Source organism: Rhodofomes roseus (genome assembly GCF_022264815.1).
Source record: "Rhodofomes roseus strain CIRM-BRFM 1785 chromosome Unknown C8Q71scaffold_8, whole genome shotgun sequence".
Classification (NCBI taxonomy): Eukaryota; Fungi; Basidiomycota; class Agaricomycetes; order Polyporales; family Fomitopsidaceae; genus Rhodofomes; species Rhodofomes roseus.
Genome location: NW_025952964.1, coordinates 1 through 26,521, shown reverse-complemented (window position 1 = coordinate 26,521; position 26,521 = coordinate 1). Strand labels below are relative to the sequence as shown.

The 26,521-nt window shown below is 55.0% G+C and overlaps 7 protein-coding genes across 7 annotated transcripts; 4 read left to right on the top strand and 3 right to left on the bottom strand.

The window, feature by feature from the left end:
• Positions 1–110: 110 nt before the first annotated feature.
• C8Q71DRAFT_547347 (cytochrome P450 monooxygenase) lies at positions 111–2,863 on the bottom strand. The gene is made up of 13 exons (XM_047919272.1): positions 2,535–2,863; positions 2,348–2,480; positions 2,041–2,268; positions 1,817–1,965; positions 1,635–1,750; positions 1,454–1,574; positions 1,372–1,385; positions 1,131–1,297; positions 1,055–1,077; positions 914–995; positions 748–864; positions 540–686; positions 111–475 (listed from the first exon to the last, which is right to left on the bottom strand). The coding sequence occupies exons 1-13, from the start codon at positions 2,713–2,715 to the stop codon at positions 391–393; spliced, it is 1,563 nt and encodes a 520-aa protein (XP_047779571.1). The 5' UTR covers positions 2,716–2,863; the 3' UTR covers positions 111–390.
• C8Q71DRAFT_547453 (uncharacterized protein) lies at positions 2,835–6,118 on the bottom strand. Its single transcript, XM_047919273.1, has 5 exons — positions 5,792–6,118; positions 3,467–5,631; positions 3,174–3,418; positions 2,985–3,112; positions 2,835–2,926 (listed from the first exon to the last, which is right to left on the bottom strand). The coding sequence occupies exons 1-4, from the start codon at positions 6,069–6,071 to the stop codon at positions 3,013–3,015; spliced, it is 2,790 nt and encodes a 929-aa protein (XP_047779570.1). The 5' UTR covers positions 6,072–6,118; the 3' UTR covers positions 2,835–2,926; positions 2,985–3,012.
• A 255-nt stretch (positions 6,119–6,373) lies between these two features.
• C8Q71DRAFT_547258 (nuclear condensing complex subunit) lies at positions 6,374–10,876 on the top strand. The gene is made up of 19 exons (XM_047919270.1): positions 6,374–6,701; positions 6,748–6,916; positions 6,969–7,157; positions 7,206–7,660; positions 7,707–8,057; positions 8,106–8,260; positions 8,310–8,492; positions 8,546–8,674; positions 8,731–8,871; positions 8,923–9,045; positions 9,104–9,235; positions 9,294–9,424; positions 9,476–9,570; positions 9,627–9,736; positions 9,783–10,009; positions 10,060–10,161; positions 10,212–10,316; positions 10,372–10,518; positions 10,576–10,876. Exons 1-19 carry the CDS (start codon positions 6,386–6,388, stop codon positions 10,709–10,711), a joined length of 3,396 nt encoding a protein of 1,131 aa, XP_047779569.1. The 5' UTR covers positions 6,374–6,385; the 3' UTR covers positions 10,712–10,876.
• A 1-nt stretch (position 10,877) lies between these two features.
• C8Q71DRAFT_547265 (WD40 repeat-like protein) lies at positions 10,878–13,698 on the top strand. Its single transcript, XM_047919271.1, has 5 exons — positions 10,878–11,701; positions 11,756–11,857; positions 11,911–12,595; positions 12,650–13,015; positions 13,072–13,698. Exons 1-5 carry the CDS (start codon positions 11,185–11,187, stop codon positions 13,487–13,489), a joined length of 2,088 nt encoding a protein of 695 aa, XP_047779568.1. The 5' UTR covers positions 10,878–11,184; the 3' UTR covers positions 13,490–13,698.
• Positions 13,699–21,413: 7,715 nt separating this feature from the next.
• On the bottom strand, positions 21,414–22,314 carry C8Q71DRAFT_722886 (kinase-like domain-containing protein; the record flags this gene model as incomplete). Its single annotated transcript, XM_047921554.1, has 2 exons — positions 21,414–22,016; positions 22,072–22,314. The coding sequence occupies 2 exons, from the start codon at positions 22,312–22,314 to the stop codon at positions 21,414–21,416; spliced, it is 846 nt and encodes a 281-aa protein (XP_047779567.1).
• Positions 22,315–23,461: 1,147 nt separating this feature from the next.
• C8Q71DRAFT_856729 (uncharacterized protein) lies at positions 23,462–23,853 on the top strand (the record flags this gene model as incomplete). Its single annotated transcript, XM_047927336.1, has 3 exons — positions 23,462–23,535; positions 23,589–23,786; positions 23,841–23,853. The coding sequence occupies 3 exons, from the start codon at positions 23,462–23,464 to the stop codon at positions 23,851–23,853; spliced, it is 285 nt and encodes a 94-aa protein (XP_047779566.1).
• Positions 23,854–24,322: 469 nt separating this feature from the next.
• Positions 24,323–24,827, top strand: C8Q71DRAFT_906546 (uncharacterized protein; the record flags this gene model as incomplete). The annotated part of the gene is made up of 3 exons (XM_047928928.1): positions 24,323–24,396; positions 24,450–24,646; positions 24,709–24,827. 2 exons carry the CDS (start codon positions 24,323–24,325, stop codon positions 24,643–24,645), a joined length of 270 nt encoding a protein of 89 aa, XP_047779565.1. The 3' UTR covers position 24,646; positions 24,709–24,827.
• Positions 24,828–26,521: the final 1,694 nt, after the last annotated feature.

The window sequence follows — 26,521 nt, the reverse complement described above, 5'->3', positions numbered from 1 at the left end:
CTCGGCGTATGCGCTGTTGAGGCACCGGCTACTCGACAAGAGAGACAGGAAACCGCGAACTTGTAGCAGCCGTGTACCTTGAGGGTCGTCTGATACAGACAGGGTACCGGCCAGTTGAGCTATGTTGCGCTCACGTGTTGCTGCCTAGATAATACTACGCCCTCTCATTTGATGTTCTTACAGTGTAAAGCTGCCAGCTCCACACCCACTCGCACAACTCCTACGCAACCTCAAACAACCAATCCATGCGGTCAGCCCAGCTGTGAGCCGACCGCACTTGTTCATGCCCAAGCCCGTCGACGGACCACGGATTACCAAGCATGTATTGAGATAGTCATCAAAGAGCAATATACAATCCTAACGAACATGGTGGCCACCCAGCCCTGCCCCTCACGCCTCCGTCTCTAGCTCCCTAATCAACCGACCAACCCTCTCCGACCTCGGCTGCACCTCGAACGGGAATGGCATCACATGGCTGCGTCGCACGTTAGCACCCGTCTCGCCAGTGGGCAGACTACGTGGGCGTGGATGGCACACACCTGATCATGCCCGACGCGAACTTGGGCTGGAAGCTGACCTCCGCGCCGGTGGCGGGATCGTGCGCCTTGGTGACGTCGAACGCGGCAACGATGCGTGCGGCGGCGAGCCACACGGAGGAATCGCCGAACGCTTGGCCCGGGCACGATCTGCGAACGCGAACGCGCAAACCCAGTCAGTACGGACAATGTCAAGAGGGGTGAATCGCACCGTCGCCCGAATCCGAACGCGAAACCCCGTGGGTCTGGCTCGGGCGTCGAGGAGAGGAACCGCTCGGGCCTGAACGCGTCGGCGTCGGGGTAGCACTCCGGGTCGCGCGTGATCGCCCTGCGAGGGTGTCGTGAGCGGCGTTCGACCCAGAGCAAGGCCAACGTACCAGATGTTCGGCATGACCACAGAGCCTGCTGGGATCGTGTACGAGCGGTATGTGTCCTCCTCTGTCACCAGTCGCGGGATGACTGGCGCAGGCCAAGTGCAGTGAGCCCCACGTCAGACGCTATCGAAGAAGAGAACATACCGAGCGGGACAGGTGGATGCCAACTTCAGCCCAGCGCTTAGCGACGTCGAGGCAGCAAGGTACGGATGTGACGCACCGATAGACCTCCTTCAGCAAAACGTCGAAATACGGCAACGACTGGCGATCCCCGAGCTCGGGCAGCCGCTCTGTGCCGACCACGCTGTCAATCTCTGCTTGCGCCTTCTTGAGCGCCTCAGGGTGCAGGACGATGGCGAGCAGGAAGGCCGTCAGGACGGTTGCTGTCTATGATCAACCCCACACCGTGTGTGAGTGGACATATCTGATCGGATGAAAGCGTGCATTCGCAGGATGCGTACCGTGTCGGTTCCCGCTACGAGCCCACGCACCGGTCAGAAAAAGGACGAATGCAACGCCAAACGTGAGAATGTAGAGGCATACCTCCGTATACAATGTTCGCAGCACCCTTCACATCGGCCTCGTCATACGCCGACATCTTCCCGTCCTTGGCATACTCGTCGAGGAGCGACGTGAGGAAGCACGGCCGTGCGGCTCCTTTCGCCTATGTATAGAGAACGCACATATGAAGTGATTCCAAAGACCGTTTGGAGAAGGCACGTACGATGGAGGCCTGGACGCGTTCGTATGGCACGTCGATCATCACCCGGACGAGCTCGTGGACCTCGGCGACCTTCGTGAGGAAACCCGCGCCAGGAAGCCATGGCGGGAGGTACCTCACTACACATACGCGACCATATCAGCCTCGTGGATGCACCGGAGACGAGGAGGTGGGCGTGCACTCACGGAATGGGAAGAAGTCCACCAGGGAGGCGACGGAGGTGGCCGCTTCGAGAGTGCCTGCGAGTGCGCGCTCCGAGAGGACGACGAACTCGTCGTCGAGCGACGCGACGCTGTGCCCGTAGGCGATCTGCATCATCAGCGCGCCTACATAACTGCACGACGCCCATGTCAGGTTGATGTGAGAGGATCTATGGATTCGCGGCGTAGGCAGGTAGAGATGTACTCACCGCTTGACTCCCGAGAACACCTCCTTGCCGACGTCGCGACTTGCTTTGTCTTGGGTGCTCTGCCACGCGTCAAGTATGCCCGAGAGCAGCCGGACAGACTCGCAGCGCTGGAGGGGTACGTAGGACTCGAGCGCGGATGCCGACTGGAAGGCCGTCTGGAACCACCGGCGCTGGCGCCGCCACTGGTCTCCGTACGGCAGAATGGTGACGTTGTTCGTCATGCCAATCCTGACGTTGAGACGATCACGCAGTCGTTGATAGTCAATTGGTATGAGGGTGAAGCATGGACTCCGCACGAGCGACGTACATTTCGGAGATGAGGACGCTCCGTGGTCTGCCAGAGTACTTGGAGCCGCGTTTATCCAGCAGCTCTTGCATGACCTTGGCCGAGTTGAGCACTACAGCGGGCTTATTGAATATCTCCAGATATATGATATCGCCTGCGAAGGGGCTTCATGAGAAAGCAGTCACGCCCGATGGAAACACAGACATACCATAAGTCTTCTTCCAATCTAAGAATGCGTGCTGCTGGTATCCGAACGGGAGACGGTGCACGCTGCCAATGATGGGGAGGCGCCCCGGGCCCGGGGGAAGAGAACTCTTGCGCGTTGACTGCCATGACTTGTAGAGGAAGAAAGTCAGCAGTCCCAGCAGGACGAGTACCACGACGCTCATTCTGTGCAACCCAGCCTGAGAGTAGTGAGTGGTTCAGGCGAACACCGTGGCCGGCGACTTATGAAACAGGGTGAGAGGCTGTGTTTACGTAGGAGACAATACACGCATCGGATCTCGCTGGCTAACTCGCATACTAGAAGCAAGGTCTCGGCGCGGCGAATCGGGATGAGCGTAGCGCTAGCGCTCCTCGTCCCGTACCAAGCCAATATTCCTCAGACATATAAGACATGAGTAGAAGCATGTATGGGCTACATCGGATCACTACGAACCTACAGGGGACAACTGTACAGCAATGTCTCATATGACTTGAGCAGACATATCCAGGGAAAGAGTTACACGGCATATCGGACAGGTATGTTTCATGGCAAGCCAGCGCCGCAGGCACTTCTCATGAAACCTGGTTGGACCACCGACAGTCAGCTCGTAGAATCCACAAACGGATGAGACCGTCGACTCACGAATGTTGGCACATGGGAGCTAGCGCCGCGAGCTCCTCGTCCTTGAATTGCGACAAACAAATCCCACATTTGTCGACGACCACCCCGAGCAAGGTCAGCTTCAGCTTGACGCGGCCGTCCTTGGTAATGCGACGGCGCTCGACCTCGATCCGACCTACCAATGGTTGTTCGGCGGAAGTGGGGGTCGGAGACAGGGCTGACGGAGCGGCTGCAGGGCCGACGAACTCGGACACTCGCAGTAGATCCTAGATGCACGATGAGTAAAGTCAAGGCGAGGAGCGAAAGTCGCGTACCTCGTAGTTGCGCCCGTCATCTGGCTGGCTGCCGACATCGAGGCGGGCTATGAAGACGTCGAGATCGGTGTAGTTCGACCATTCCGGACGAGGCCTCGAGTCACCCACAACATCATTGGAGGTCGCCGCGGGTGCGGGCAAGGCTTCCACCTCGTTGTCTCTCGTGGTGGACATGTTTGGAGTCATCGGCCTGACGCTGAGCACAGGCGAGCTGGGGGTGGAGGATGTCGGCGGGCGAGGAAGCGGTCGGCCGGGATAGTGGTGCCCCGTAGGCGTCGTCGGTGTAGTCGGTGTGACTGGCAGCGTCGCACTGCCTTGTTGGACAGGCTGAAGAGCCAAGGCGTTGGCCGTGAGCGAAGGCGCTGCGTCGACGTCGGGCGCTACGGTCGTCTGCGGGGCTCGCAACGGCTGCAGGGACAGTGGCGACGGCAGACGAGCGGTGGGTACTGCGCTCGCGCCGGCGACCTCCTGTGTAGTTCCGGGCCTCTGTGACGACGGGTCGGAGGGAGGCGAGACCCCTCGACCGTCGTCGCCCGCACGAGTGTCTGCCAATGTCATGGAGGAGCCCGAGCTGCTCTCACTCAGGCCAGTCACAGACGCGGACGGCTCGATCGACATCCTCGAGGTCGGACAGGGCGCGTCGATCTCGGGGCGTCGGAAGCGGCCGATGAGCGGGCTGCGGTCGCGCGGCGGACGAAGTCTCGGAAGCGGTGGTGGGCCCTCCAGTCGCGTCGGCGAAGACAGGTGCGTCTCCCTCGCCAGGCGCGAAGGCGGATGGGGCCGTGTTGGGGAGACGGGCGCGAGGGGGCGTCCGAGCGCATCGGCGGCCGAAGACGACGATGGGCTTGGTGGCGGGCGTACCTTCTCCGGCGGAAATGGGACGTGCGAGAGGGAAGGCTGTGAAAGGGGGTACGGCGAGACGTATTGGTTACGCCGCGCCGGCCGTGGGGCAGGTGCAAGGGTAGGTGTTGCTCGTTCTTGCGGTGGTCGCTCCCTTGTCTTGGGTTGCTTCTCCTTCTTGGGCGCCGACGTTCCGTCCACCTCAGCCTCGGAAGGAGTGATCTCCTCCCAAGACTGCAAGTCGTCGGCAGACGAGGGAGACCTCGGCTCACCATGGTCTGCTGCATCCCTGTCTTTCTCGCCGCCCCGCTCCCGCCCCCTCTCGTGCTCCCGTGCCTTCTCCTTCCCCTTCATGAACAGCTTCCGCAGCCCCACGCTCTCCTTCCGCTTGACGCTGTTCCCGCTATTGCCAATAGACACCGGAGCGGGCTTGTGCGTGGAGAACGCGCTACTCAGTAGCGTTGCGGTGCTCGCCCAGGGACTGAACCCAGGCGCGTCGATGGTCGACGCGGGCGAAGGCGGTGGGGATGCATCGCGTACAGGGAGACCGAGAGACTGGTGTGCCTTCACGCGGCGGCGTCTCTCGATCGAACACTCGCCGCTGTTGCCTCGAGCACCGGGTTCATCATCCTCGCCACTCTGCACCTCTCCGTCGGCATCTGCAGGGCGCAGCGACCCGCAATGTGAGCACCGTCGCGGGCGCGTCGAGGACGGCGATGTGTTCGTGCTGTGATGGCTGGGAGAGGCGGGTTCGCGGAGGAGGTTGACGGTCGTGCTGGACTCGGCGGCGCGCTGGCGGACGAACTCCCGCTGAACGCGCTGGTGGAGGTTGAGGCCGGTGCTGCGATCGGCTTCCCAGTGCTGCTCGGGTTCGAGGCCGAGCAGCTCGACGCTGGAGTCGTCTGAATCCGAGCCCGGGTCGTCGGACGGGCCAGATACGGCTGACGAAGGTGGGTCGAGAGAGCGCGGGGAGCGGCGGACGGGGACGAGGGCGGGCGAGTAGCGAGAGGGCGAGATGTCGCGGACAAGAGAGGGCGAGTAGCGAGAGGGCGAGATGTCGCGGACAAGAGAGGGCGAGTAGCGAGAGGGCGAGATGTCGCGGACAAGAGAGGGCGAGTAGCGAGAGGGCGAGAGGTCGCGGACAAGAGAGCGCGATTCGGCGGCTGGGGAAGCCGGCGGGCTTGTGTGGGGGGTCGCAGAGTAGGAGGAAGTCGCGTAGGAGGAGTTGGCATAGGTCGAGGACGGGAGGGTGTACGCAGACGGCGATGCTAGGATTGCTTCCTGGAAGGAGGGCGGCGGGTAGTCGGGTACAGGCGTGTCCATCACTGTGCGGGCACGACGTCAGGCTGGTGGGCGCAGTGGCTGCGGGCAGCGAGAGCGATCCTCGGGGACGCATCGCGAGCTGCAGTCGCCTCGGGCGGTCGCACGCGGCGGCCTCCGAGGACGACACTCGCTGCCCGCGCATCGACCAAGAGAGCCACTCACCATCGAGCAGGGGATCGGCGGCAGGCCTCGCGGGCTGCGGGGCGGGCTCCCTGCGCGGGCGGGCATGGGGCGGGCTCGGCGGGCGGATGCGCCTGGAGGCGGACGGGGGGACGGCGGTGGTGAAGCGAGGCTCGTCGTCGGGGTCGGGCTGGCGCTTCTTCTTGGTCCTGGGGCTGCGGATGCGGCCGGCGTTCTGGGGCGGGATGAGGGTGAGCTGGCCGTGGTGGGTGACGATGTGGGTGAGGTAGGGCGCAGTGCGGGCGGCGTCGGGCGTGGCCATGGGCGACGACGGCTGTGAAGAGCGCGGCGGGCGCACGGCGGGCGAGGGCATGGCCGGTGGTGGCGCGGGCGTGGGCGGCGCAGGCGTGGGCGGCGCGAGGCTAGCGTGTGCGCAGCCAGACGGCGTGGGCGGCGCATGGCGGCGGCGCATGGCCGGCGTGGACGGCGCATGGCCAGCGTGGGCGGCGCATGGCCAGCGTGCTCGCCGTCGGCCCCAGCGTCCGCACGCGTCCCCCACGCGCCCGTCACGTGCACACGCGACGCGCTGTTCAACGCGCCCGACGCGTCTCTCTTCCCGCGACACCTCCGCTCGCGATGCCCGCACGCACGAAACCACCCGCAGACATCGACACCATCGCCAGCGCCATACCCAGGGTCTTTGAGCAGGTGCAGGCCACCACCGCCAACCACCAGAAGAACTTCATCGCCCTCTACAAGCTGCACGCCGATGCCGCGACCCACACCCAGTCCGTCCAGAACGCCAGGAGCATCAAGCTCGTCGGCGAGCGCGCCTTCGAAGACTCCGTCCTCGACATGCTCACTCGCGTGCTGCCCGTCAAGAAGGGCGCCAGTGTCGCAGACAGAGTCATCAAGTTTGTCGCAGGCTACATCAAGTTCATCAACGAGAAAGGTACGTGCCGCCCACTGCGGGCAGACCCTCGTCTCACGGCACGTAGCTGCTGAAGAGACGAAGGACAACGGAGACGACGACGAGACGACCGCCTCCAGATTCGGCTCTCGTATCATGCGGTTCCTCCTCTCGGGATGCGTGGCGAAGGACAAGAACGTCCGTTTTCGCGTCCTGCAGTGCGTCGCAGAGATGATAGCACATCTCGGAGAGATCGAGTATGTTCTCCTCCGCCGCCCTCTACACAATTGCTCACCCCGACACCACCAGCGAAGATCTCTACTCCGTCCTGCGCTCGTCCCTCATGGAACGCGCGCGCGACAAAGAGCCCACAATCCGCGTCCAGGCCGTCGCAGCGCTCTCCAAACTCGCCGGGGCCGAGGACATAGCCGAGCTCGACGACGGCGAGCAGAGCATCATGGATCTGCTCATAGACTGCATGAGATACGACCTCTCCCCGTGAGTCTCCTGCGTCCGCCCGCCTCTAAGCACGCTCACTCGACCTAGCGACGTCCGGCGCATGGCACTCCTCAACCTGCCCCTCACCCCGGCGACCCTCGCGCCGATCCTCGCTCGCACGCGCGACACAGACCCCGTCGTCCGCAAGCTCGTCTACTCCCACATCCTCGAGCCACGCACCCTCACCGACGCCGGCGAGGTCGGCCTCACGCATCCGCGCGCTCTCACTATCGCGCAGCGCGAAGCGATCGTGCGCAACGGGCTCGGCGACCGCGAGGACAACGTGCGCGCCGCCGCCGGCCGGCTCATGGCTACGTGGGTGGACGTCGCCCGGGGCGCAGGACTGAGGGTCAAGAAAGAGGAGGAGGGCGGGGAGGGCGTGAGGGGATATGTCGTCGATTTCCTGACGCTGTTTGACCTGGTGGAGGGCAAGATCGCGGAGGACGCGTTGGTCAGCGTGTTCACTGTGCGGGCGGACATCTTCGACAACATTGGGTTTGAAGGTGAGCACATCGCGCCGTGTGCTAGAACCGCCCTGACGGCCCGCAGACGAGTACTGGGAGGCGCTGACCCCGGAACGCACCTTCCTCGCGCGTGTCTTCGTCGACCACTGTGTCGCGCAGAAGGACGACGCCCGCCTCGAGACCGTCCTCCCGGTCGTCACCGCTCTCGCATTCCGCATACAGGCAACCTACAACGAGCTCCTCGCTCGGATCCAGCAGGACGAAGAAGACCGCTTGCTTCGCAGCGGCATGTCCGGCGAAGACGAGGACGAGGAACGTGCGCGCAGGGAGGAAGAGCGAATGGACGGGGAATTCGTCATCGGAGAGATGCTGCGACTCGCCGTCAACCTCGACTACGCAGACGAGATCGGCAGGAGGAAAATGTTCCAGCTCGTCCGTGAGTCGCCCTCGTCGTCGTCCGAGGAAGTTGCTTGACCCTCAACAGGTGATATGATCTCTCACGACGTTCTCCCCGAGAACCTCGTGGCGCGCTGTCTCGACGTGCTGCGCGTCCTCTCGCCGAACGAGCGCGACCTGATTCGTGTTGTGGTCGAGGTGGTGCACGAACTCCGAGACCCCAGCGAGCCCGAGGAGGACAATGTCAGCGAATCTTTTGACTTGCTTTCGTTGACTGACTGTTGTGCCCTAGCCTCAGGTCAACGATGGAGAGAGTGAACTCGCGAAGACGCCTGCAACCGTGCGCGTTCGCCCGCAGGGCTTCGGGCTGCCCAAGCCAGAGAGCGAGATGACGCCCGATGAGCGCGCGCGTGCAGATGCGATCGACCTGAGGTGCTTGGCTCTGTGCATCGGTATGCTGGAGCGAGTCAACGGGGTACGTCCGCGTCACCCGAGAATTCGTTTGACTGAGTATGCTCGCACCGTCAGACGTTCGAAGAAAACTCGACGCTCGAAGGTATCCTCGGCGAGTTGATCATCCCGGCTGTCAAGCGCAAGGAACTCCTGCTCCGGCAACGGGGGTTGGTCAGCCTAGGATTGTGTTGTCTCATTGCTAGGGTATGCCTCACCACGCTTATATACGATCAGTACTGACCTGGAACGCTCGTTCGTAGCGCATGGCTCTCAACTCCTTCCAGCTGTTCCTCGGCCAAGTCCAGGCCGCACCGGAAGTGTTGAAGACGAGCGTCCTTCACATCGTGTTCGACATCTTGATGGTGCACGAGGGCGACTTCCTCGGGCCCGGGAGCGCGAACGTCAGCAACGTCGTCGTCGTTCTATCTGTGCACTGACTGACTTGCCTATAGGGCGACCGCATCGTCACGTTCCTCCTCCACCTCCTCGAGACCGAGGAAACTGACAAAGTTCAAGCTCTGCTGTGCATGGGGATCGCGAAACTAATGCTTGCCGGCATGATCACTGACGAGCGAGTGCGCAGTCTCACTTCGCGCTCTGTCGCTCGTTGGACTCAGTTTGGATATTTTGCAGGTGCTCAAGACCCTCGTGCTTGTGTATGTCTCGCCCGAGACGGCTGATAACCAAGAACTCCGGCAATGTCTGGCCTACTTCTTCCCCGTCTACTGTTACTCGAGCCCACAGAACCAAAGGCGGATCCAGCGAGTGCGACCGAGTCTACTCTCTAGCCGCAAAGTTACTCACCGCTGCACACCTCCCGTAGATCTTCATTCCGCTTTTCGAACAGCTTGTAGGCGCACTCCGCGAATGGAGCGAGGACCAAGAGCAAGACCCCATCACGAGCGCCCAACTAGGGCTCATGTTCATCGACTGGACGGACCCGCAGAAAGCAGTGTGAGGTGCCTTACCTCACATACTCGCAGAGGTGCTCACGGCCTGTGACAGTCCAGTAGCGAGAGGTGGTAGGGAGGCAGACGACGGCGTCCATGTCGACATGGCGGCGGATATCGTCAAGGCGCTGTACAACCGAGACCTGGAGAGTGAGTATGATACTGCTGAATTGGAACGCACCGGCATTGACTACCTTTGTATGCAGAGGACGACAAGAAGGCATTGTGTCAGCTCCTTGGGAAGCTTTACCTTCCCGATGTGGTTGACGAAGACAAGATCCGCTCCCTCAAGCTACTTGTACAGAACCTCCGTTCCGTACGTATCCTATGACGATGTCATTGCTTTGACTCACATACCATAGCGCCGTCCGTTGCGAGACACCGCCTCGCAGAACGCGTTCGCAAAGTTCGACGACGCGCTGTCGAAGAAGTACGCGAGACAGCTAGAGGGCTTTAGCGAGGAGGAGTTCCGCCAGCTGGAGAACCTGGATGCGCACGCAGGTGTGAAGGATACCTTTGAGTTCCTGGACAAGATCGAGCCGGACGATGAGGACGAGGACGTCAAGCCGGCTAGGCGGACAAGGAAACGGTGCGTGTTGCATGGCTCACCTTGGACAGCGCAGACTGACCACGTCATAGACGGTCGGGCAGCATTGAAAGCACGAGCAGGGCGAGCAACGCGACTAGTGAGATGGGTAGCATCCCACCGTCACCGCGGAGCAAGTCACGGGGAAAGGCCAAGTGAGTATCGTTTGTCGCGTCCGCGACATGCACTCAATTGTAGGGGATAGGCGGCGCCGTCTCTCTGAATCTGACGACGAGTCCGATGAGGAAGAAGACGAGGGCACACCCGCTCCTACGGCCGTGCCCACCCGGAATGTGCCCAAACGTTCTGCGTACGTTCCTGTTGGTACGTGATGAGAGTATTGACGAATGGGTTGGATTATGCAGTGCGGAGAAGACGAGACGCGCTGTCAAAGCTGCCGTGACACCAGTGAAGATCGAAGAGAGCGATGAAGAAGAGCCAGAGGAAGAGGAAGATGAGAAGGAAGACGATGAGGAGAGCACGCCTGTACCAAGGCGACGCGGCAAACGAGCGTAAGTGCTAATTCTGGAGAAGCTCATGAGCACACCCTGACAGTTGACGGACGCCAGGCCGACGCGCGATACGACGAGCCCTGGATCGAGCGTGGCCCCTGACCACCCCTCCCCAGACGACGTGGCCCAGGACCTGAGTATGATCACGGTGGAGGATGAGGACGACGCAGACGAGGTAGAGGATATATTGTGATGATAAGTGACTTCCTGACGTGCCGGGGCGCTGGATATACCACCATGTTGTATGCATTATCTGTATTGTTTTGTTTTGTTTTATCGCTAGTAGTACTAGCAGGGACCTGTCTGTTGTCCGACTCCGAGAAGGATGGTTGGAATCACGAGACCGCGACGCGAGAGCGTTGTTCGCGCTTGCGGCCACGGAGGGCCACTGCTGCTGTTGTTCTCGACGCCTCCGCCGTCCAGCTCGACGCCGAGCCTCGCTCCCCGACGTCGCACAGCCCCCTGGTAACCGCAAAGGCTACTCTCGCGCCGCTGCCTGCACTCCCCAGCGAGCACCGCAGCAGCATCCGCCCGTACCCGGCCCCGCCCAAATCCGGCGACATCCGACAACCCTCTGCAGACACTCCCTCCCACAAGTCCCCACTTCGACCAGAGACTGCTTTCTAGACAACCAGACGACCTAGCCTACACCTCCTAAGCCCCTGCATGCCAGCAGTCATGGCGGCACACCCACAAGCCTCGACCCTCTACATGCCCATTGTATCCCCGCCTACGCCTGCCCCCTCGCCTCGTCTCTCTGCGTTCGAGCCGCCAACTATCAGCGCGAGCATCGAAGACCCGGCCTGTCAAGCTCGTCGCGAGTTTGCTGCCCTCACGCCATCTCTCCGCTTCCAGTACTTGGCCGGCCTCCTCGCGGACTGCACCCCCGCCGAGCTCCTCTTCATCTCTACCACGATTACCCCGCTCCTTCGGCGAGACTTCCTGAAGGACCTCCCAGCGGAGCTCGCCTTCCATGTTCTAAGCTTCATCGACGACCCGAAGACCCTCGCTCGCGCAAGCGGTGTCAGTCGGGCATGGCACCACCTATTGGACGACCAGTGGATATGGCGGCGGATGTGCGACGTCCACGGCTACGGCGTACCGGAGGGTGAACGTAGACAGGAGCTCAGAGATGAGGAGAGCGTCGCGGACGAGGACTTGGACGCCATCTCGAACATATCCGGTGCGTGTCCTGTTCTATCCAGTCACCGAGAAAACAACATAACATGTCATGCAGTATCCGCCCCCACAGTATCTACGTTGAGTATGCAGCAGTTGTCTCCGCCCCTACAGCCTCGCTTTTCCTATCGCAAGCACTTCCGTTACGAGTATACAACCAGTACGTACTACCCGTTGCGCCTCGCCTCCCTGACTTGCTCATACATTCTCAAGCTTCCAACTGGTTGCACGGAGGGAAGCTCCTGCGAATGCATCGCATGCCCCTAGTCCCCGCATCTCGACAAGCCCCTCCGCAGGCTGAGCCGCAAGGTGGACAAGCTACGCAGCCGTCATCTGCCATCCCTACGTCTGTCGCTATAGACGATAACTGGGTCGTCGTGGGGCTGGCGAACAGCCGCATACATGTCTTCAGCGCCCGGACGGGCGTGCTAAGCCGGACGTTAGTGGGCCACGAGAGCGGGGTTTGGGCGGTCAGCCTGGTGCGAGGGTCCGACGGCACCAAGAACTCTACCACCAATCCGCACGATAGAGAATACGACGACGCAGAAGTGGAGGACCCTGCGGGAGAGATGGACATGGACTTTGACGACGAGTCCCTCGACCCCGCTGAGTACGACCCGCTCATGCCGCCCACGCTAAGGCACGCACTTGGGCTCGACACCGGCGCTGAGGGGAGCGCCAAGCGGACAAGGCGGCGGTCGGCGTCGGACGTTTTCAGCAGCGCGGGCGGCCCGAGGAGCGGGAGGCCGAGGAAGAGCGGGAGCTCGCGGCCGCGGTCAGCGCTCTTCAACAAGCCAAGTGAGCCTAGCGGAGCATCGGATGGGTGGGGCCAGCCGCATGCGTTGGTTGTGAGCGGTGGATGCGACAAGGATCTCAGGGTTTGGGATGTCAAGTCGGGGTAGGTCTTCGCCTCTGTGTCTTCTGGACCATTCACTAACGAGACATAATGCAGGTACTGCATCTATGTCCTCTCGGGCCACACGTCTACCATCCGCTGCCTGAAAGTCCTTCACGGGCGTCCCATCGCCGTGACAGGCTCACGCGATCGCACCGTGCGCGTCTGGGATATCCAGCGCGGGCGACTCCTGCGGACGCTCGAGGGGCACGAGCAGAGCGTGCGCTGCCTCGACGTGTGCGACCGGCGCGTCGTGAGCGGGAGCTACGACTGCACGTGCCGCGTGTGGGACATCGAGACGGGGGAGTGTCTGCATGTCCTGAGGGGACACTTCCACCAGATCTATTCCGTGGCGTTTGATGGTGTGCGGATCGCCAGTGGTGGTCTGGACACCACCGTCAGAGTGTGGGATGCCGCATCTGGGTGCGTTAAACGCCATGCTAGTGGTATGTTTACCTGCTCACTAACACTCCTCTTAGAACGTGCCTCGCCCTTCTGCAAGGGCATACGGCACTCGTCTGCCAACTGCAGCTCTCGCCGACCATGCTCGCCACGGGCGGGTCAGACGGGCGGGTGATTGTCTTCTCACTCGACAAGTCCTTCACGACCCTGCAACGACTGTCCGCGCATGACAGCTCTGTGACGGGGCTGCAGCTGGACGAGCGGTTCCTCGTCACGAGTGGGAACGACGGGCGGGTGCGGCTGTTCCGGTTCGACCAGGCGCGGGGGCTGGGCAAGTGCGAGTACGTGCGCGAGCTGACGGAGCCGACGGAGAGCGTGTGGAAGGTCGCGTTCACGCGGGAGACGTGCGCGATCATGAGCAAGCGCGGCGGGAAGACGGTCATGGAGATTTGGAGCTTTAGGCCGGAGGATGTGGGCCTTTTGAGCGAAACGTGAGGGTGTAATCGTGCAGTATACATAGAGCCCTGGGAGTGACATTTGTTGTATATCTGGACACTGTAGTTGTTATATTGTACCCTGGTGATGCGAGTGTTGCACATCACAGTGGACTGGCTCGCTATCATTGGTTTCATGACAAGAGCACCATCATCAACAGCCACTGATGGATGACTGACAGATGGTAATTGGTTGGATGAGAGGCTTACCAATACCTAGAGTTTAGTTGTTCCTGAGCAAGGACAAAATATTCCCTATTGTCCTTCGTAGTAAAGTTGAGGCTAACCTCCAGCAATATAAGAGAGTGAGAATATTGACTGGTTATCTTAACTATCCTTGTGTAGGTTTTACTAGTCCTCTTTGACCAAGATAGATAAAACAATTTAACTTGTATGCTAACCCTCTTGGTTAGTATGTTGTATTGACTTTTGCTTATTCAGACAATCAGAACCTCAGTATAGGCTATAGAGAGAAAAGCAGAATTACATTGTTTGTTAGCTAGGGCATTGGGATAGGTGCTTGGCAGCCTTATATAACCCAGCATGGGAAATTCTGGAAAAAATAGAGGTTCAAGTATTGAATAGATGAGACATCAAATCACCACCTCACTGCATGCTGCCCATCTCAACCTCTGAGTTAAGACAGTGCTATCTTCATTGCTGCAAATGCTAGTACATTTCTGTCAGTGTTATTTTCCTTGCATTGGTCATGACATTGTTGTACAAAATGGTGAAAAATTCATTTTGTTGTCACTGTGCTGGACCCTGTGCCATGCCAAATCTGAGCCAAACATGGCAGTGATGTCTTATTATGCTTTGAAACAGCCTCATGCACATAAACAGTGCCTGTGTCATCCACATGGACCTAACTCAATCTGAACCAATTTCTGAACTTGGGCAAAACACAACCAAACCTGAACCTGCTTCAAACCCAAACTGGTATGCCCAGACAGTCATCATGTCATCCACACTTAGAACTCTGCATCTGCATTGGACCAAACCTGTTCTAAACCCTAGACAGAAGCCAAGCCAAAGACAGCTCAAACCTGTTCACCTGAGCACCATGTACCTAGGCAGTTACCAGGCCATCCATACATACTGTAGAACTCAGCAGGACAGTCATCATGGGTAGTCTACATGGCCCAAATTGTGACAGGAAACTCTGGACATTGTGAATAAATATGAGTGTTCTATACCATTTACAGCCTTAGTTCCCTCTCCCTAAAGGCTGGACACTATCAGGGCAGCAGCAGCAGAGCAACAAACTTTCAGAAGGTCCCTCAGGTCTCATGGACAGACAAATCCTGGTTCAAGAAGGCCAAAGAGTGTGAGCACCATAGCACACTCACCCAAGATAGTGCACTGCATCCAACACTACATGAAGTTGTGTCCCTGAAGAGGGTTGTTTGTTTATTCATTCCCTCTATTGTCAGTGAGGGCCTGAAGGGGTTGTTTACCATCTAGCTAGTCAAGGATGTAGCACATTCATGGTGTGTTGGTAAGTATTTGTGTAATGAAACAGCAACTACATCATATAGATTGTCTGGGTATCACAATCTCATTGCTCTGTTCAATCTGTTGTGCAACAATAAAACATGGATTAGTCATGGCATATGCATGAACACCTAAGGGAGAGAGGAGGTAATGCCAAACAGAAATTGTGCCAAGGTTGGAGACAAAGGGGACATGCATGGCTTCCAATAGTGAGACATTTGTATTGGGCACACATGAAAGGATTCTCAAACATCTCAAAAGGCATTAATACTTGCTTGGCAGAAGCTGTCAGGCATGCTGACATTAGAGCATCTATAATATTGAGAGGGTTGTGAGTGCACAGAGTCATATGGGGTCATGGGTTGAACTACAATTCCAGAGCCTCTGCCATGCATCTTTGCACATAAAAGGCTCCTCCTCTGTTGCTAGACCATATCAGACTTCAGAGATCTAGAGCTCTTTGAACTCTGATGTTTGCTGTCTTTACTATGCCACCTCATCAAAGCAAAAAATTGTAAGTCTATCCTAGTTGGGCTGCTAGTAAGTACTAATGAATGTTGGGATTTTGTACATATATCTGAAGGCATGCTGCTAGGTCTCCAGAACCTGAGGAACCTCTGGTATTCCACGGAAAACATTTCTGCAGGACAGGAGTCCTATTTTGCAACACAAATGCCCTGACAAGGTGTGGGCTAGTGTGGGTCAGGAAGTATAGGCCAAGCCAAATCTGCAAAATATTACTGCTGCATGTGTGCAATATAACTGTTTACATCTCCCTGTTGCACTGACCATTTGGTGGGCTTGTGGTACAGATATCATCAGAAAGATTAGGTTATCTGCTTTTATGAGCAGCTCTGCACAAGTCCAGGGTAATTCATCCTATCACATGGCATTTGCCCCAGCCCTTAATTTCCAGCTTGAGCTCTGCATGGATCAAGCCTGAACAGCCAACACATATTCATCAAAGATGGCCATTATTGACTGGATAGTCCACCCCACACCAATAGAGGCACAATACCAAAGTCCAGCTTCTGGCTGTTGTGTCAGTTGAATCTTAGCAATGAACAGACTCGGTGATGGACTTGGTAGCTTAGTCATATACCCCAGTCAGGCAGGGTTACCTATTGATGATGAATTTGTTCTGACCGTTCCAGATGTTTGGAACTTATGTGCTTTTGAGCTGTTCTCAGGCTCTGGACTGTACTACATTAGACAGAATCTACAGGAATGTGCTGGAGTCATCTGCAGAGATGATTCATGCTGAGTCATACATGCATGTGACTGATGTTGCAGCAGAGACCTGCTCTAAACTTGTAAAAACCTGCCCTAAACTGGGACAGTATATATAGGACCCCCCCCTAGCTGCCTAACCCCCCAGCTCTCTGCAACACTCTGTACTGTTGGATCACTTATACTCTTCTAGTAAGACTTCTCCCTATCCTCCATCTTCTCCCTATCTTCCATTGATGTTCTTGTCTCATCATCACTCACCTTCAGACAACAACAATGGCAATGCCTCCCATGGATTCAGCTGCTGGTGCTATATACTGTCCATGCAATGATGTAAGTGTGATGGAGTGTGTGGCTTGGTTCATTGAAAAATTCTCACTACAGGACTCTCATGTGCCCAAAGAGCCAGAAGTGTGTTTCTTGCCATGTGTTGTATCACTTGCTGATCCCTGACTACAGGATTCTTGCTGTGATCATTGTAAGAAGCTGGGCCGTACCCATTTCTGGTGCTTGGGTTATCTCTGCGTGAGCTGTGAGAAATTCAGGACTGGACACAAGACAACAGAGTGTCCTCTCTTCACCAAATTGTGGATTGTTGATTCAGTGGTAAAAATGGAAGAGGAAGAGCCCCTTAGGTTATGAGCCGATTCTGGATGGCCTAGGTGTGGTATAACCCCTAACCCTATCGAGCACTTAATCAATAGGTCCACCAATTTCCCTGAAACTTTGCACCCATCATCTACATGATATAGACGTCCTACCTACCAACTTTCAGCCCAAAATTCCGGTACCCTCTTTTGTAATTAATTCCTAACTGACCCCTATTAATGGAATAACAGGAAAGATAAGGAAAGTGAGATAAGCACATAACAAACCTTCACTAATGCAGCCACTCGGTAAGTAAACACTTCTAATGAGTTTCTGTGCGCTCTGAGGCTAGCAAGCCTCTATCCCTAACACTTACATCCTCGTACCTCTTAGGCCTAAGGAAGAGAGTCTTGGTTGACATGAGCAAGCTGCCATCCGAGCAAACACGGGAAGAGGAGGCAAGGTGAGACCAATCATCCACTCCACCATGTGACAAGTTCCCAGATAGAGATGGAGTTGACATCACTACTAGAGTCCTGATCCTGACTTTGTCAATGATGGCTATGCAGGAGCTCTTGTTGATGTGATACAATCAGCATACCACCAGCCACAGCAAGAAGAACCACCAAGGTGCCGACAGGCAATACAACAAGTTGAGTCCCCAGTATATGAACACAATGACCCGATGCCCCAAGGCAGACACGATAAACCACCAGTATCTCGCCCTTGGACCCTCACAGACAGATGTTTGGCTGCATTGCAAGATGGTTGCCTCAAGCTTGAAGGTGACCATCTCTAATCCTCAACAACCCAAGTATCCAGGACCGTCCATGGTCGGCTCGTGGCAGCCCCGGACCAGTGGTGCTATCAAACTTGCTGCGCAGTTGTCCGATGCAGATGCTACCAACAAGCATGCATTGATCCATGCACCCTGGGGCAAACCTCCTGGGAGGCCTGCTGCCGGAGTTGATGTTCTGCCTGTGATGAGCTGTGCCCACCGGCCTAAGCCCCTGACAACCATGCCTCAAGAACACAGCCAGATTTGTAACCACAATGCTGATGCTGTGTTAGATCTACAGAGACAGCTGGAGCAATCTGAGACCAGGCAACTGGAAGCTGAAGCAGAGAAGGGGCTTGTTGAGGATAGAATGGCAATTTCTGAAAGAGATCTGGCAGCTGACTAGCAAGGTCTCATGAACCGACTAGAAAATTTGGAGCAGGAGCTTTTGGGGGCAAAGAATGCCTTATGGGTCAAGGGCCAGCAGTTCAAGGAGCTATTGAAGATCAGAAAAACCAGCTACATAACTACCAAAAGGGACTTCTCTTTTTGAGCAATGAGCTAGCCCATGATGCAAATTCCAGAGTAGCATTACAGTACCATTCAGCCACTCCCCAGGATTTGCAACCCCAGCTCAATGGGAACACTGGTGAACTCCAACCACAACCTCAAGTCCCAGGTCAGCTGGGTATTGGAATTCCAATGCCAGGTCCATGATTGGCAGCACCATTTATGATTGCTCCTCCGCCCCACCAAGTATGTTGTACCACCCTCTTTATAGTGTATTCTCATAGAACCATGCTTAGACACTGTTTGGCCACAATGATACCTGGACCGGAGGACCTCTTACAGACCCCAGTCTGATGCCCATGAATGGAGGGCAAGGGCCTGGTTTTCCGAACAGCTGGAGAGGTAATGGTCACAGGCAATATCCCAGCCAAAGCCATGGTTGGACATGCCCGGGAAGAGGTGGCTACCCGCACAACCCATCTCCAAATTGTCCACACACACAGTCACTGTATGGTGCCCCAGATGATGTCACTGGGGAATGAGCCAGGGACAAGGCTAGTTGACAACAATTGTGGGCCCCCAACAGTGATCACCCAAGGGGGCAGCCGGTCAGCAGTCAACAACTGAGGTTGGAGGAACGCCTGCAGCCTGCTGACGGACCCAGGGATCGTCCAACAACACCCCTGCCTGTCCCTTCAAATTCCCTTCAGAGGTCCAGCAAATCCCAATGGCAACAGCCAAGTACCTCCCCAAGCCATACACCTTCTGAAATGCAGCTGGATATGCTGAAGCCTGATCTGCTGAGATTGAGATTTCAGCAACTGTCAGAGCCCATCAGAGCCCTTCAGATCAATCACTGAGGTTCTGATGAATCAGGCAAGTTGCAATCTCAACATACTGTGGCATGGATTCAGCACTCAGCATCCTGCGGCTCCTAGATTAGTGACAATTAGGTTTATGTGAGGATAGAGGAGAGCTAAATATTTAATTGTTGTACAATTGTGTGTATAAGTATGGGTCACAAGGTTTCCTCTCCCTGAACATGGGTTAGGCAACCAGTTGGATAGCAGTAGCAAGCCACCACCTCCTCACTGTCCAGCTACTGCCACTGTCCATACTGTAAGTTGAGCATTCACATACAGTTAATTAACACTCATGTCCTAGGGAACAACAGATGACACCACTATGGCCAACACCACCCAGACATTTGATGTAGCTAAGCTCCTAGAGGGCACTGCCCTGATGGAGCAGATCAAGCAGCAGCTAAAGGCCAAAAAGGATGCAGGGACACAGGATGGCATAGGGTAGGACAGTGAGACAACCATGAACATAGATATGGAGACTCTTTGACGTGAGTTCCTCTTTGTAGGATGGATCATCATGTCTAACATTTGTTCATTTCCACACACAGGTCTCAGTTGCCCTGATTTGGAGGCCCTTACCCTCTCCATGTACCACCAGCTTGACTTTGCATTTTGGGTCTTCTTCCAGCTCCTGTACCATGCTTGCAGTGTGACTGGTGGTAATGGGAATATGTGATCCTTGCACATGATTTGTTCTATAATTGCTGTACCTCATTGCTACAAGTCCCTGATTTCTGGTTGCTTTCTCATCATCACATGTACTCTTGTGTTTCGGTTGTTATTATCCACATGTGTTGGTAGATGCTATCTTGTTTTGGTCAATGCTGTCTTTGGTCAATGCTGTCTATGTGTACATTCTGGCAATGCTATCTATGTGTCTTGATACAATCTATGTGTGGTGAATAGAACCCATGTGCACTCTGCACCTGGGCAGCAAAAGGCAGCTTGGCCTGGGGTTTAGGGTGCAAGTGTTGAAGCACTGAGGCCAGGCCTGGATTCAAGATCTGAGATTGAGATTTGAGACATCATGGAAGTGCAGATAGATGTTACTGATACTGATTCAAGCTTGTTATTCTGTTTGCTGACTTGTCTTTGCTGAATCTATTCATGTACCACCCAACCAAGTCACCACTTACCGCTTATGGCAAGTACCATGGGAAAATATGAATATGCACAAGCATCAGTACATGTCTCTTTGTTTGTACACTTTCTAACTCTTCCCCTTACCACCACCATCAATTTTTGAACCTTTTTCCATAGTCCTACTAGCATCATCATGAGCTCTTCCATGTATGTTTCAGACATTGTTACTGTCATTCTCAGCAATTATTCTGACTAACTTACAGTGTTACTTGTGCTGTTCCTGGCTGTGCCTCTGTCCTGATGGATCAGGATGCACTTCACATGCACATGGATTCTGAACATCAAGGTATGTGATATAGCTCAATTATCCTGTGTTCTTCCTACTGACCATTATATGAGCTAGATATCAATAAAACCAGCACTGGTAAAGCGGTGGAATGCAAAACAGTGACTTGTTCTTCACCATATCTAAGACCAAGCCAGCTTCAGGTGTGTAGACTTGGTTCCATGTATTGTTCTTCACAAGTCTAAGCATTCTTGTAGTGACTGCAGACAATGCAAAGACCAAGAGGATTGCCAAAATATTGAGCTATCAAGACCATATGTCTTGAGAATTTTTCCACCTGATAGATGTCTATTAATTAATAATATAGCATGCTCTCCTCACACTTCTTATCTCATCTCAACTCCATTCCTGGACTCAATTGGGTTTGTCCACCACACCATGCCAAATTGCCTATCTCCCGGCTAATGCTCTCGGTCATGCTAGCTCTCAGCATGACCTTAAAAGTCAAGGCCCTTGTGATTGGGGATGGGTTCAAGTGTGTTTGGTGCAACAAGGCTGGAAAAAGTGCCAAGACCCTTGCTAATCACTTCCCCCAAGAGCACAAAGGTGATGACACCACACCCAAAAATTGCACAATTGTGATGAAGGTTCAGACCTTCATGAGGTCTCAGCCTCTGTGGTACTTTGCTGTGACGGAGTCCCTCTCCCAGGTTGACCAGTTGTCCCCCTATGCTAGTGTTGCCGTGACTCCAAAGCCGGAACAAGCCGGCCATATCACATGACTAACAAGCACTCTGAGTCAAGCCGGCTCGAGCTGAGATCAGCTCATTGGACACAGCTCTTAGCTCTAGTGCCAGGAGCCAAGCTGGGCTTACGAGTCGCTTACGAGTCGGCTTAAGATCAAATTGGTGCGTAAAAATGCAAGTAATAATGCAATAATCAATTCAATACAACGTGAGGCTACAAATCGATCCGCATAGAGAATACAACACATTGGACTTCAGAACACCTTTCCTCACAGTGTGAGACACCCTCAGCAGCCCTCTGCTAGAAGGTTTGATTGAGTGTGTGATCGTAATCTGGCAATTATTTGTCAATTTCTAGTCTTGTGTACAATAATGGCGAGGCAGACGTACACTCTATGGCCCAGCTCTGCAGGAGACATCTCCCGGTCATACTTGGAGCTCCGATGAAAGCCATTCCTGATCAGGCCAAGTTCAAACATGTTCCGGATGTAGTCGTAGTCAGGTGTCTCGTCGAAGGCGAGCCTGGCGGCGTAATCCACAACCGTGGTGAGTTCAGACGGAAGGTCCTTGTATAGACGTGGGACCTTTGCCTTAGCCTTAGCCAGCCGCGCATTGGCCCCAGGCTTACTAGACGCTGTGTGCTCTGACCAGGGAAGTGAACCACGAAGGAAATACATGAGGATGTAGGACAATGAGATGAGGTCATCGCGTCGTGTTTGAGTTACACCCCGGTGAGCATTGATTGAGGCGTAGCAGGCTGTCCCCAGCATATCGAAACCATCGTGGTATCGAAGGTGCTTGCCTGTGATGAGGTCGGCAAACCGTTGAGCCATGCCAAAGTCAATGAGATGCACCAAGTGTTTGTGGTCCAGAGAGCCTATGAGGAGGTTCTGTGGCTTCAGATCACGGTGGACATAGCCACACGCATGGAGAGTCTGTAGCCTGTCAAGCTGGATTATTGTGAATGAGATACGCGCTGCACGCATACTTACGAACAAAACTTACAACCTCGCACCCTATGAGCAGTGTTGTCTTGTAAGTAAATCTTCTCCCGCACGAGTTGAAGAGGGCTTCCAGCGACAGCCCCAGCATGTCCATGGCAAGGACGTTGAGATTTCCCTCTTGTCCAAACCATTGTATCATCGGAAACCCCTTCATTTGAGAGCCACCATTTCGACGTTGCAACTCCTCATACACCTCCTTCTCATTATGTAGCTGCTCAAGGAAGCTGCAATGCTCCAGCTTCATTGCAACCTGGCCTCCAGTGTCCAGGTCAACAGCAGCGTATACAAGACCTTGTATCCATCAGCCTAAGGTCACAGGCAATTAATAGGGGTCAGTTAGGAATTAATTACAAAAGAGGGTACCGGAATTTCGGGCTGAAAGTTGGTATGTAGGACGTCTATATCATGTAGATGATGGGTGCAAAGTTTCAGGGAAATCGGCGGACCGGTTTTCGAGCAGTGGGCAATTCTTTTTGTTAATAGGCGCATTTTTGCTATGTGCAGAGCCACAACAACAGCACTTGGCAGGAAGCTTGTTTATAGCGAAATGCTTCATTTGTATGTGTGAACATTGGTGCCAAGCCGCTTGGCGATTGGAGGTCTGATGCCGGTGCTATGGGCGAAAAATGCGTACCATGGGCAGGAGGGCATATTCTAGGAGACCAAGAAAGGGGATTTGGGGGTAGCTTCTTTATAGCTAATATGGTCCATTGGTATGTAGGACCATGGGTACCAAATCTGGGAGCCATAGCTGCAGCCGTTCCTTCTCGGCTGGCGGGCATCCCAGCCAAGGGGGGAGGCCACAACCACTAGCATGTGAACCATTACGATTTCGGGGTAGGTTCTTTATAGTCAATATGATCCATTTATGTGTAGGAGTATGGGTACGAAGTTTGGGAGCCATAGCTGCAGCCATTCTTGTTTGGTTGGCGGGCATCCCAGCCAAGGGGGGAGGTAATGACCACTTGAACCACTACGATCTCGGGGTAGATTCCTTATCGTCAATATGGTCCATTCCTATGTAGGAATACGGGTACCAAATCTGGGACCCATGTCTGCAGCCATTCTTAATCTGTTGGCAGCCTGTCAGCCGAGGGGGAGGGCCATGGCCACTAGAGAACACTGAGTTTCATTTCCCTCACCCATATTTGGCCATGGTCTGGCTCAAGACAAGTGCATTTCCTTTTTCGTCAAACACCACCGCCCATCAGTGGCCAATTCGTCGGTTATGATCATGTGCATGGCTATGAGGATGGTATATAAACCTGGCCGCTGTCTGACCGCCTCCCTCGTCTCTTTCCCTCTTCCCCCCACCATCCGTCATCGACAGTAAGTAATTCTCATATCTAAGCATCACAAGCTAAGCTAACAGTCCATAAGACGGAACTGTAATGTCCTCTAACAATGCTGCAGTTCCTGAGTCGCCCAAGTCCTTGAAGCGCAAGGCTGAGGACGAGTTGCCTGTGTAAGTTATTGTTAATTCAAGCATTAGATTGTTCACTCATTGGCTTGCTACAGCCGCCACAAGAAGAAGGCGAAGGTAGCCCTGACGGCCAAGCAGCTAAGGCGGCAGCGGCGCAGGACACACCCAGCTGCAAGGCCTAACATGGTCCTGTGTGCGGTTCCAATCCACGTCATCGGGCATCGTTGGAGATGGTTGGAGCCTGGTGTCCAGCCACTGCCCACGCTCGAATGGGTCCTTGGACGGAAAGAACAGTAAGTGATTTTGATATTATTGATTTTCCGGCGCTGAACAAGTCATTCACACAGGCTGAGCCCTTGAGACGTCTTATACCCTTTGAGACACTTTATTACTGTACCCTTATGCCTTATGATGATCTGAGCTAGCTCTTATACTGTCATATAAGTTGAGGCCAATTTATCCGTCTTGTTAAGTCCGATGATCTGTGTCAATGATTTACCATGTCTGTATTGTTCCCTTCTATTGAAATATGAACTCCTTACGTGCACTAAGCTGGGTTTCAATTCCTGCACCATATTTGGCCACGGTCTGGCTCGACATAGGTGCAACATGAGCCTTTCCTTTTTCGTCAAACACCATGGCCCATCGGTGGCAAAATCCTCGGTTATGATCATGTGCATGACCTTGAGGGTGGTATATAAACCTGGCTGCTGTCTGACCGACCCACTCGTCTCTTTCCCTCCTTCCCCCACCATCCCTCGTCAACAGTAAGTAAATCCCATTGTTAAGCGTTACAAGCCGAGCTAACAGTCGATTAGACAACATTTCAATGTCTTCTAACAAGGCTGTGGTGCCCCAGAAGCCGACGTCCTTGAAGCGCAAGGCTGAGGACGACTTGCCCGTGTATGTATTGATTTTTTGTATCATTAGATCGGTCACTTATTCGCTTGTTACAGTCGTTACCAGAAGAAGGCGAAGGTGGTCCTGACGCCGGAGCAGCAAAGGCGGAAGTGGCGTAAAGCGCACCCTGCTGTACGCCCCGACATGATCATGTCTTCGGTTCCAATCCACGTGCTTGGGCGCCGCCGGAGATGGTGGGTACCTGGTGTCCCACGACTTCCCCCATTGGACTGGGTCCTGGGGCGCAAATAGGGTAAGTGATTTCGATATTGTGGATTTTCCGGCACTGACCAAGCCATTTACACACCGTTCTAGCACCTGGGATGCGTCCTAAGACGCCTCATTACCATACTCTTATGCCCTACAATCATCTTAGCTAGCATTTGTATGGTCATTTGTGTTGAGGGCAATTGGTCAATATGTCTTGCTCTGTTGCTCTGAGACGTGTTACACGCCTAGGAATCATTTCTCTAGCATGTCAATCGTCATGTAGGTTCAGGCAAACTCCTAATCTGTCCACGCTGTGTGTCAAGTCCAATGTATATGCTCATTTGCCCTTGGACCAGCATTTGTGAGAATACACATTGCATCCAAGATCTGTGTACATGGATATGACACAAATTGCGTACAGTCTACATCCTATTATACCCCCTTCACCTAAGTCCAGGGGGGGTCAGCGTGCCCTCAGCTTGCCTTATATGGTAATTCCTTTTTGGGCCATTACCATATAAGGCAAGTGCTGACTTCGGGCCGCACCTACATGTCTCAGGGGATCTCGCGCGGGCGCGCGAGATCCCCTGCGCACCTCTCAACACCAGTTATGTGGACTGCGTCAAGACCAACATCCAGTACTGAATGTCAGGGGTCTGTGCACTGGCGCGACATCCCCTGGGACATATGCCAGTCCCATGTGCCATGCACGCACCACGCACCATGTGTTAGGGGATCCTGCGCACCCGCGCGAGATCCCCTAGAAAGGGTACGCGCGCACAACACATCCATGTACTCAAACATTGTACACATACAGTCTCCCAGGGGATACTGCGCACCCGCGCAAGATCCCCTAGAAAGGGTATGCATGTATGATACCCCCATGTACCCACACAGCGTACGCACATGGGCTCCCAGGGGATCCTGCGCACCTGCGCGAGATCCCCTGGAAAGGGTATGCATGTATGATACCTCCATGTACCCGCACAGCGTACGCACATGGGCTCCAAGGGGATCCTGCGCACCCGCGCGAGATCCCCTGGAAAGGGTACGCGCGCATGACACATCCATTTACTCAAACATAGTACACACAGTCCCCAGGGGTGCGCGAGATCCCCTACAAAGTATATGCATGTATGATACCTCCATGTACCCGCACAGCGTACGCACATGGGGTCTCAGGGGATCCTGCGCACCCGCGCGAGATCCCCTAGAAAGGGTACGCGCGCACGACGCGTCCGTGTACTCAAACGTAGTACACACAGTCTCCCAGGGGATCTCGCGCGCGTGCGCGAGATCCCCTCAAGCACATGTCAGCATCGCGAACCATGCCTTAGGTTCCTCAAAGTAACCTATTGTCTCCGGTACTGCGCGCACCATGTAACAGGGGATCCCACCCTCCCGCGCAAGATCCCCTTGGAGGAGTACTGTGTTTCGTAGTATGCGCACATACATTATTGGGATTCACGCGAGCGCGCAGCATCACCTCACTTCCCAATGCTTGAGAACATAATGCACGCACATGGTCTCAGTGTGCATGCACATTGCAGCCGCAGCATCTGAGACACGATAACAAGCTGTCAGATCAATCTGATCGATTGTGTGTGATGAAGTGATCGGTTCTGAGCGCTACAGATGTCCGTACATAGACACACACAAGGCTATCGCTAATCTGGGAATTGCCGATCACACCCCGATGTCCCATGTACAAACGACAGATCCGCTCAAAATTAGACAGAGATACAGATACTAAGATGCCTAGGACATGAAACGATTCCAGTCCGCGTTCAATTCAATCTCTAACATGTCCGCAAGGGCGATCGCTTCTGCCTCCCTTTTGTACAAGCCCATGTACTGGTCCATCACTGGCCATAACGTATCCATGAGGTTCTGCTCACATACGATCGCGTCGAAGCGG